Source organism: Diplotaxodon limnothrissa, linkage group LG7 (assembly GCF_057381915.1).
Source record: "Diplotaxodon limnothrissa isolate DT_005_m linkage group LG7, D_limnothrissa_male_GT1.1, whole genome shotgun sequence".
NCBI lineage: Eukaryota > Metazoa > Chordata > Actinopteri > Cichliformes > Cichlidae > Diplotaxodon > Diplotaxodon limnothrissa.
The window spans coordinates 22555894-22567705 of NC_140602.1; the positions used below are offsets into that span (position 1 = coordinate 22555894).

Below are 11812 nucleotides of genomic sequence, written 5' to 3' on the forward strand. Positions count from 1 at the left end.
TGTGTTAGGCGGGGCTTCTGCGTGCCAGAGGTGACAACATGTATCCACTCTCATTATCATTATATAAAACCAACTGAGTTTAGAGCAGCCTGAAGCCTGAACCTTTTGGTTAATGGGGATTACTTGACTTTATCATTATTATTATTATTATTATTATTTTACATTTGGCCACCGTTGTTACACTATATATGATAAAAAAAATAATTGCTCTTGTTTAAAAAAAATAACTGTGCTTTGCAGTTTCGACACTCACCAAGCGACTGCTAACAAATAGGAAGATTTATCTTTGGCTGCAGTCTTTGTTGTGGACTTAGTAAAATCTGTGACAATGATATTCTAATGCACTGCTTTGATGTTAAAATCGCAGACACATCACAAAGCCTGAGCGCTGATTTGATACGAGTATGTCATTAGTACTTAAGACAAATTCAGCTCAGACGGAAAGCCGGGACCTTCTAAAAGCAGTAAAGCCTCTGCAGAGATATGAGTTATTTAAAAATTTTAAAAAAAAAAGTGAAAATCAGCCAGTCTGAACAGCGCGAGTCTTCATTTCACTGCCTTTGCTTGGACGTCACTTTATGTGATAGGATGATGCCTCCTCGCTGGCTGCAATGCCAGTAAAAGAAAGCCACAAGGATGAATAGATGAGGGCAACTTGGCTGAACATTGCTGTCTTCAATAGGGCTCTTTAAACAAACACATTTAAGCTGTGGAGCAGACGCTGGCCTGCCTGAGGAGCCTTTAGCTTCGCACTGTTTGGTTCTCGGTGTACTGAGACCCACAAGGCTGACTCACATCACCGGGCTGTAATTTCCAGTAAATGTCTCATTATTTATTACAATAGGAATTTATCACAGGGCACTGGGTTAAAAGGCTGATATGAACAATGATGTTTGTCATTAACCTTTTTTTTTTTACCTTTAGTTTCTTTAAATACATGGAAATGCTTGAAAATTCTTGAAAGTTGGATATTTTGATTTATATATGTGTTAATTGTGTGTTAATTTAAACCACTGAAAAATCCACCAGCATTTGACAGCTTTCTTTATGCTGATCATGTTCATTAGATAAGTGAGAAACTTTGGCAGGACTTGCACATGACTTTGTCATTTGTCACTGTCCTGCAGATTCGTAGTCCACGTGGCCGATCAGTGTAACACTTTTGTCTTTTTGACAACAGCAGTTTCTATAAGAAGAGCTCATTAATCAATGATGGATGTCCTGAACAACCTGGATGAGATGAGAATGGATACAAAATAGATCAAAGGCAGAGTTACCGCAGAATGAATTTAAAGAACAGGGAGTGGGTGCTGATTGGCTCGGAGAGCGTAGGCAGAAAGTTCGCTGGACAAGAGTAGTGATGCTGAAATTGAGAATGAGGTGATTCTGACAGCGTGGGAAATCAGAAGTGTGGGAGAAAATAGAGCTTCAGGAATAGCCTGAATCACCAGGAGGAATAGAGGCAGAATGTAAGAGATCACATCTACCCAACTGAACGTAAAAGCTTCATTTTGGGAGGTTTTAAAACTGCAAAACAGGAGACACGGACAAGCACACAGAGGAGAAACAAAAGTAAAACAATAAGTACATGACAGGACAATGAATTAAAAGTTAGGACAGGATAGAAAATAAAGGAGCAAGCTGACATTTTGTGTTGAATGTCGAGGTGTCTGGGTCTGAGCCTGCCTGTGTACAAAGAAAAACTGAGGTTAGATGAAGAACACCAACATTGTCCTGAAGGTAAATGGTATGCCCTGAATGTACAGCAACATGCTGGTATTTGTGGTTTTGGAGTGAACTACAGGCTGGATAGCTGTGGAAGCTGGGACAGCATTATTCACAATATTTCTTTTTTGTGTGTGTTTATTTTGTTTTTATGTATTACCCTTTTTTTTTTTTTTTTTACTGTGAAACAAAACGATCGTTATTATAACGGTTTCATTCAGATTTAGTCATTTATCCATTGCTAAATTGGCCACTGCCATTGGTCAGTTTCATCTTATTTGAAGAAGTCCTGCTGATGCATTGATGTATCCCATGTTCAGACAGATACAGATGACACTATGGAAATACATTATGTCCTTGGCTCATAATGTAGCTTACATCATTATTTTGGAGACAGGAATATAATGATGCTGACCCGGTTGTTTCACTGTGTATGTGAAGAGAATTTTTATAATTCACAGAGAAACAGCATGTATTAGGACACATTGGGTTAAAAAGTAAAAACATAAATAAATAAAGATAATGATAAAACAGTGACTTGGTATAGTGCAGTAGTAGTAATACCTTGTCTTTTTAAAGGACAAGAAATTTTCATTACTGATGTTCCAGCTCCTCAGTAGGAGGGATGACTAACTCGGTGCCCTAACCTTCACTTGCCTACAACCATCTAAACTCCTCTGCCTGCTACTTGTTTTACATTTTTTACATTTATCTTGTGCATGTCTGTATGTTAAGTCTAGCGCATTAAGATTACCTTAATGTCTTCATGTCATAGACTCAACAAGGTTGTGGAAACATTCCTCAGAGACTTTGATTCATGTTGACATGATAACATCTGTTGCAGATTTGTTGGCCCTACATTTATGATCCAAATCTCCCAGCATCACATCCCAAAGGTGCTCTACTGAAGTGATATCTGGTGGCAGTGGAGGCCATTTTAAAGCAGTGATCTCACTGTCACGTTCAAGAAACTAGTTTGAGCTGATTTGAGCTTTGTGACAGAGGCAGTCACTGAAAGACGACTAAGGAAGACAATACTCAGGCAGGCTGTAATCTTAAACAATACTGAGTTGGTACTAAGAGGCCGTGTTCCAGGAAAACATCCCACACATCATTATACCACCTCCAGCATAAACTGTTGACACAAGGAAGGATGGATCTATTCTTTCATGTTGTTGATTCTAACATAAAGAAAAAAAAATCAGACTCATGAGACCTGGCACCAGTTCCAGTCTGTTGTCAAGTTTCGGTGAGCCTCTATGAACTGTAGCATCAGTTTTTTGTTCTCAGCGGAAAGGAGCGACCTGGTGTCTTCTGCTGCTGTACCCCATTCGCAGGTTTTCCAGTTTATACCACCCAAATCTTATATTTTTTATAGTTAAAACAAAAAATAGCTGCACATTTTCTTATATGGACAGCTTTAAAAAATGTTTATCATCTTAAAAAAAATACCTCCAAATATGAAATGATTATAAATGTTGTTTGAAATTCATTTTCTTTTAATTAAATCCCCTTAACCCTCTCCAGGCAGACGTTGCAGATTTGCAACAGTTAAGACCTAACAACCTGATTATCCCACATACATATTTTATGAGTTTTTTTTACTCAGAAGTACCACTGCAGGACTTGGTTGTGCATTAGCAGCAAAAAAATTAATTCGGGCCTGAGAGGGTTAAAACATAAGAGGGGAGGGGTCTTCACCTGAATTACATAATAACAAAATGCTAAAAGTTGAGTGTTGGAGGGCCTTTTAACCTGCCAGTGCACCACTGTCACCTACACAGAATTATCCCCATTAGCAGTAATTAGGAGTAAAGGTGACGTGGTCTGAGAAATCTCATCCTGCAGTGACAGCGAGCCCTCTGAGAGGCTTGTTGATGTGCTGTGACCCCGAGGAGAAACATCAGCATTTCACACTGACAGAGAGTGTCTTTGTTGTTGTAGTATCTTGTCGTACCAGTCTGCAGTGTCAGCGAACAATCAGCTTGCGGGCAGCCATCGGCAGCAGCTAATGGAGTCTCTCCTCATCTGCTTCACCTGGAGGTCAAAGGAAAGCACCAAGTGTATGGGCCTCGTTCTTGTGAGAGCAAATTAACAAATTCATCCTGCAGCTTTGTGGTTCCAGCGTCTCTATTGTCCATATCGACGAGGCTGCTCGGTGTTGCGTTTTGCTCTTGCCAGGGATTAAAGTATCAAAGCAAACTTGCAAATCATGGCTCACCCTCGCAGCTTAGTCATCGTGCTGTGAAACCGGACGCGTCTGTGGGCAGATCTGCTGGAGTGTTAGAACTTCTGACTGCTGTCCCAGCAAGGGGTGTCGTTCTTCAGTTAAATCCTTCAGTGACCTCTCATCGCCACTCACCCTATGAAGCTGTCAGTTGATTAGAAATCGTTGCTTTCTATTGGTCTGCAGTGTGTTCCTATGGTAACATCAACAGAGGGAGCCACATCTTCTAATTTGGTTGAATGATGCTGGCAGAATGCTGCCTTATGAAGAATACATTGCAATATGAAAATAAATCCACTTTATAGGTTCACATGGGTTTCATAATTTAAACTGTTTGCATCCTTAGTTGTGATAAATCAGTCAAGATGCAAGAGGTTTTGGATGAAAATAGTCTTTCACTATGGTAGTAGTATTGCTAGCTCACATTTCCTGTTTGTAGTTTAATGCACCAGTAACAGGAGAGCTTAATGAACAATAACAATTAGCTTAAAATGCTAAAACGAATCAAAACATAATGAATGCTAAATGCAAGCAGAAGTCTTGTTTATTTGTATAGCTACTTTAAACTAGCCAGTTTTAAGGGCTCTATATAAGGACACTGACACAATTTAATATATCAACATGACTAAAAATGGAAATAGATGATAACTAAAAATCACAGTATCTATAAGGGTCTCATCTATATCAGATAGCATGATGTCATCATTTTCCCTAGCAACCACCTAGCAATGGGCTAAAATGACTCAGTTTTTGCATTTATCCAGTTCCAAGAACAGGTCAACCAATATCGTAGCATGGGCATGTATTCGTTTATTAAATTATGCACATAAATTACATGTAAAAAAAATACCTCAGACATTCCAACATTCACTCAGAGGTGAACTGAAGAAGCTTCTCGGATGAGAGAGGAAACATCTTCAAGAAACTTAAAGAAGTCCAAACGCTTTTGTTTCCAAGACCACTCAGAAGAGAGATTAAGCTGACGTACGTGTGCCAGTAATTTAAACACAATTATTACTCTCAAATGACATAAATCAAATATAAAAAAAGGATATTGTGTTTATGAAATGGTGATATCAAAAACCATCAACCATATCCCTGTGTAACTCCTAATGAACCACAACATTTGAATCAAAAAGAAGCAATTAGACCGTCTGAAAGTTCATTGTTCACTTCCTGAAGTAACAACCAACATCTGTAATTTAATGTAAATATCCAGAGAGCCTGTCTTCTCCTTGATAATAGTAGTATATATGCTGTGGTTTTTGGTGTTAAAACTGTGGGAGCTTAATTAGAATATAACGTTTATTAACTCTACGTTGAACCATTGTTATTGTTATTGAAAACGTGATATGCAGCTTTTAGTTCTTATGACGCACCACAAAAAGATCACCTGTGTGAAAGAGTTCATGATCTCAGAATAGGTAGAATCACTGTGAGGAGAGAAAATAACTCTTGACATTTTCTGAAAATGTCACAGATGATTTGTAGAAAAGAGAAAAATGTGGTTGAATACAAAATGATTCAGTTCAGCTCACTCTTTTTTTCAAAATTATACTAATATCATTTGGTACAAAAAAAAGGATATAAATGGATGAATCAGATCAGCTGAAAACAGATAATATGTCTGTGATTATTGTGTGCAATATAATATTTGAGTGCTTCTTCCTGTGATCACAGATGGTCTAGACTTAATATCACACTGATTGCATTATTGATATTCAAGTGGAATAATTTCAGAGCTTCTCTTTAATGTATTAAATTACTTGTTTCATTCAAACTCCTCTGCATCTTAACAGTACTTTGTTTTTTCTTAATGCTGTTCTTTTTGCAGCATGGCAGTGATTGTAAGCTGGCAGTGATTTACATTAGTCTTTTCATGGAAAACACGTGACAGATCGCAAAGAGGAAGGCAAAGTTCTGCAAACTCGGGGGATGCACTGAAGATCCCGGCGGATGGTGGAGTCACTGAGATCCTCCTATTAATAGAGCTCTGAGATATCTAATTTGCACTGAAACAAAGGGGAATTAAAAGCTTAACACCACCTCTAAAATGAGTAATGTACATAATATAACAAATATGATAGTTCCCATTTTTATGCTCATTTAGTAAGTAAGTGTTTTTTTTATTTTATTTTAAATGTTAATGTTTAAAATGTCATTTTGTTTTTACATACTGTACGTTTAGCTCCTGTCTAGACCTTTCTAAAAGCCCTGCCCTGGATTGGTCACCTAGTACTACATAAACAATACATTGGTTACCAATCATGTGAGTAGAGCTGTCAGTTGCTAACAAAATGCCAGACCTCAGCCTAACACATTAGACGAGAACGCAGGGAAGCTGACCGCTGTCCCTGTGTCATTCATTCCCATTCACTCAAAGACTTTTGATGAAATGATCTGCACGAATATAAAACAATATTTTGCTCATCATCCATGTAAAGATTTTGTAACTCATACTATAGTCAAGCTGACTGTGATCAACATCAGTGCAACAGAGATCTCAGCATCTCCATAGACTCCCTGTGCAGCTATAGGAATTTTGCCATATGTAACTTTTGCACATTAACTAAAATATAAACTCTAGGCTGAGCTCTCCAAAATGGGACAGCAGCCTCTGTTGTAGTGGCTTGTTTCTAGCTAAACATGACATGACTCTGACATGCTGCTGCTGTTTTAAATCTTTGAATTTAAAGTGTTGATTGTTTCTCTGTTAATAAGTGAGATAAAACCTAACTTTTAATTTGTGGTGTACTTTTGGGGGAGACACATAATATCAAAAATTTAAATGCACAAAAAAATGTAAGGAAGTGTTTTCAATTTTCTTGCGTTTCGCTTGTTTTATGTCCTCTATGTATAAGTGCGTTAGTGTTTACTTTCAATCCATGTCCAAATACTGTTTCTATTCAGTCAAAAAAATAGAGAAAAATGATGTCCAATTTACGGACATTGTTCCCAAGTTCTGTAATGCACTGCATAAAATGGTGTTAGCCATCCTAGCGCAACTTGCATACAGCAAGCTTATGACCCAGCAGTTCCCTTTAATCGAGAACTTTGCAGAAAAAAGGGGAGAACTCCCTTTTAATGGGAATAAACCTCCAGCAAAACCAGCCTGAGGGAGGGGAGCCATCTCCCTCACCAGGTTGTGGTGAGGAGAGAACGAAGGGAGGAAAGACGAGCGCAGAGAAACAACGAATAAAATCTTGAGGCTTTAATTTTAAACTTCACCCAACAGACATTTGTGACCTCTTTCTTATTCCAACTTTTGCTCTTGCATTGATGCACAAGTGGGTTGCCTGTCTCTATAAAGGGACTGCCCCACATATAGTGGAGAATGCAGTACAGTAAATCTCTCTGACTCAAAGAGGTTTTCCAGATCAGGTCTGGATGCAATCCAAACAGGATGTCTTCAAACCAGATGGCTGAATGTCTGCCAGCAGTTTCGATCAAGTCGTTTACCTCATTCGACCTTTCGGGCCTCCATAACCTTTCTTCAGATTTGTTACATTAAAAAAAATTTTTAAAAGGTTTTCCATCTTCTCTTTCAGGACAAAGGACTCTCCACCACAGGAGTGATGTCTTAGAGACCGTAGTGCTCGTCAACCCTTCAGAAGGCACTGTTTTATCAGAGGTAAGAGCAGCATGTTCTGAATTGCTGTTCTTTGCTGGTTTACGTTTATTGATGTGAGAAAAGGAGATGCTTATAGTGAGTTCATCTGTGTTTAGCAGTCCTATTTTACCTAATTATTTTACCTAACTTTCCTTTATAACTATGGGGGGGTGGCTGTAGCTCAGGTGGCAGAGCAGGTCAGCCACTAATCAGAAGGTCGGTGGTTCGATCCCAGGCTGCCTCCTGGCTGCATGTCAAATATCCTTAGGCAAGATACTAACCTAAGCCTACTGGTGGCGCCAGTGTCCGGCAGCCTCGCCTCTGTCAGTGCACCCCAGGGCAGCTATGGCTACTGTTACGATTCGATGTTGTCAGTGTTTTGTTTTAGGCATGACTGTTATGTGTTTCCTGTTTTACTTTGAAGGTCTGTCTTATCTCAGTGTGTTCAGTTTACGCTTCCTTGTCTCGTCAGTTCTGATTTGCCCCAGCTGTGTTTCCCTCCTGTTGTCCATTCCCTGATTGCTCCCTCTATGTATTTAAGCCCTGTGTTTCAGTTTGTCATGGTCGTGATTTCCCCCTGTGTTGTAAATAGTTTGTTGTATATAGATGTAAATAGTTGTCTATACTGTTTTTACTCGGTAGCTGTAGGGGTGAGAAGCCATTTTTCTTTGGGAACCTTTTCTCCTGTTTTTGGTTAGGGAGGCAGGTAAGACACCTGTAATTTTTGTTTGGGGTTTTCTGTGAAGGTAAGCCAGCTGCATTTAATTTCTAGAGTTTTTGTTTGTTGTTTTGGCCATGCTCACCCTGATGCCTGCTACCTTTTGGGACTCAATAAACTGACTGGCTGTTGTGAAATCCATGGTAGCTGTTTTTTGTTGGTTCGTCCTCCTTAAGAGCAGGGAGTGGGGGGGCATTTTTCCTTATTTTTATTTTCCTTATGTCGCACGCCGGTTCCCTGGGCTGGGGTGTAACATAAATGGGGTCTCATCCATTCGCTGGAGGGTCCGAGGGAGGGACCGCTTCAGCCTTCCGTCTGGCTTCGCTGGAGGGTCCGAGGGAGGGACCACTTCAGCCTTCGTCTGTCTTCGCTGAAGGGTCCGAGGGGCCTGTCCGGCCTTCGTCCGTCTTCGCTGGAGGGTCCGAGGGACCGCTTCGGCCTTCCGTCTGTCTTCGCTGGAGGGTCCGAGGGGCCTGTCCGGCCTTCGTCCGTCTTCGCTGGAGGGTCCGAGGGACCGCTTCGGCCTTCCGTCTGTCTTCGCTGGAGGGTCCGAGGGGCCTGTCCGGCCTTCGTCCATCTTCGCTGGGGCAAATCAGAACTGACGAGACAACGAAGCGTAATCTGAACACACTGAGATAAGACAGACCTTCAAAGTAAAACAGGAAACACATAACAGTCACGCCTAAAACAAAACACTGACAACATCGAATCGTAACACTACAATGTAGCTTGCTATCGCCAGTGTGTGAATGGGTGAATGACTGAATGTAGTGTGAAGCGCTTTGGGGTCCTTAGGGACTAGAAAAGCGCTATACAAATGCAGGCCATTTACCATTTTATGGAAAACCTCTTTGAGGATAATGACATTCATGAACTTTTTAACTTCTTCTGGTTTAGGTTTTAGCTGTTACTATTCCTTCCATAGTTTATCAGAACCATAGGTGATGTAAAATATGGATGTACCCACTGTGATTTCACCGACTAGTTTGGCTGCCCTATGTTTTTGGAGGCAGAAGTTACTATATATGGACGAGAAGATGAAGCCCTAAGCTACCAGCCAGTGCAAGCAAACTTAGTTAGCAGTCAGCATCTATGAAGCCACATTATTTGTCTGATAATTCCATTAAAAGGGCTCCAAAAATGCACAAAACAGAGTTCCAGTTCAGCGACACCATTTAGCAGAGATGACGCTTAGCAGACACACAATCAGCGACATTTGCATTTGTGCTTGTTCTGCTGACACGTGTCAATATGACCACTCCCCTTACTCCGCTTAAAAAAATTTCAACCTTGCCAGTTTTTTATTGCAGTAAAGTCGGACATTTTAACATGGGAGTCTTTGGGGATTAGCTATGTTCTGGAACCAGCGTCACATTTTGTTTTCAGCTCCAGAGGTTTCTGCTTTCATTGTGCTCAGATGGTTTTCAGACATGTTTGAGCAGATGTATGTTAACAACTATGTTGAAATTAAACTATGCTAACAGATGGAGATTGTTTTCTTCTTAAAAGTCCTTTTTTAAATGGCAGACCTTTCCACAGATGTTAAGCCATATTACATGTTTACCCAAATGTAGTGTGGAATTGGCGAGGTTATGACTGCTTTAGAGTTCCCAATTGGTAGAATAAGTACAAAGGTTCTGGGGCAAAGCTAAAGCATAGTGGTGAGGCCACGAATACACTTAATTCAAATTCTTTATTCCATGTCATTTTCCTCAGTTACGTTCATCTCTTTATTGCACACAAATTTGAGTTGTTTCTATGACTTTCTATGACACAAAATAAATTATTTCAGTTGCTTAAATCAAGTATTCGGCATTATCTTTTTGTCCCTTTTGAAAGGAAAGAAGCGTGAAAAAAATCAGGCCATTAATGTTTAATCTTGTTAACCTTGACACAGTTTAAGTGAATCTTTATTTATCACTAATGCAGGTATTTCTCTATCTATCTTGGCTGTGTTGGCTCCCCTTTAACTGTCCTCTGTCCCTCTCTGTCCTTTGTTCCTCTGTGTGTGTCCCAGATCCAGTCTTTAGTCACAGACTCAGCAGGACACAAGCTTCTGGTCTTGAGTGGGCAGAGCTCAGATCACGGTGCCCTCCTCCTTCAAACTGGTGTTTTCACCTCCCAGACCTTTTCACGTGTCTTTACTGATCCTGGGGTAAGCCATCTACTGTTCTTTGGTAATAATGAAACGAATAACAACATTCAGATTTTGCATTCACAGTTATGTGTGTGGTTAAAAACTGTTTACTCTCAAAGGACAAATGCAAATTTTTATCAGTTGTAAAATGACTACAAAGACAAACAATATGTATAACTGTATATTTCACAAAAGATGATGAGAATTGAAAGTATTCCTGTCCCAACTTTCTAAACGTTCAGTTTTTAAAAAAGATCAAAGCTCGCAAAATTAAATTAAACAAATAAATATGTTAATTAAGTGAGATAGAAGGGTGTTGCACAGAGTTCAGAGAGGAGTTCAGACAGGCTCTGGGTAGTAGGGACGAGTTACCAGATGACTGGGAAAACACAGCTGTAGAGGTGAAGAAGGTGTTTGATGTGTATGATCTTCTGGACAGAGGAAGAAGACTTGGTGGTGGAATGAGGAAGTAAGTTAAAGGAAAAGATTAGCAAAAAAACAAAACAAAGTCGGATAGTTAGGGAGATGAAGAAAGTAGTGAGACTAGGTGTAAAGAAGTGACAAAAAGAAAGGCTTGTAGTGAGTTGTATGTTAGGCTGTACAGTAAGGAAGAGGAAAAGGATGTGCAGCAAGTTAGGGTGATGGAGACAGAAGGACTAGAGGTCTAGTGAAAGCAGACGATAGGGTGCCAAGAGAAGAACTGTGGTACTGGATGGGTGGAAACGAGTGTCAGGGGTGATTTGTGACAGACGGATAGCAGCAAGAGTGAGAGGGGAGGTTTATTGAGATGATAGTGGGACCTGCTATGAAGCATGGTGTGGAGATGGTGACACTGAAGAAAAGACAGGAGGCCAAGCTGGATGTGGCAGTTGAAAATCTTAAGATATTCATTGGGTAGTACCTGGATGAACAAGATTAGAAATGAGAGAGACGTTTCAGATTGAGCGGCTTGGAGACAAAGTTAGAGACACAAGGCTGCGGTAATTTGGACATGTGCAGACAAAGGATGTTGAAGATGAAGTTTACAGGTAGAAGGAAAAGAGGAAGACCTTAGAAGAGCTTCATGGATGTAATGAAGGAGGACATGCAGTGTGACAGGACACCCGTAAAGGGAACAGCCGAAAGAAGAGGAAGAAGAAATAAGTCAATCGATTATTAAATAAAAAGCACTATAAATAAATAAAGTCGTCTATTAATTTATATTTAAAAAATCTGTATAATTTACTTCTATATTTATTTGCCTTTGTTTTATCATAAGTTCACTTTAATTATAAAGTATTTTATAATGTATTTGTTTGCTAATTATTTACCCTTCACTTTGTTTCCTGTTTGCTTCCTTAGATGTTTATTTATTTCTTTTTACACTTTTTGCATTTCTGCATTATGGAAATGAGG

The 11812-nt window shown here is 39.7% G+C and overlaps 1 protein-coding gene across 2 annotated transcripts in view; it reads left to right on the plus strand.

The window, feature by feature from the left end:
- The window catches only part of map1ab (microtubule-associated protein 1Ab), a 96697-nt gene that overhangs the window by 68355 nt on the left and 16530 nt on the right, over positions 1 to 11812 (plus strand). For both annotated transcript variants that reach the window (XM_085359439.1, XM_085359440.1), the window contains exons 3-4: positions 7501 to 7583; positions 10298 to 10435. In XM_085359439.1, the coding sequence (XP_085215565.1) occupies positions 7501 to 7583; positions 10298 to 10435 (221 nt within the window). The remainder of the gene's footprint in view (positions 1 to 7500; positions 7584 to 10297; positions 10436 to 11812) is intronic.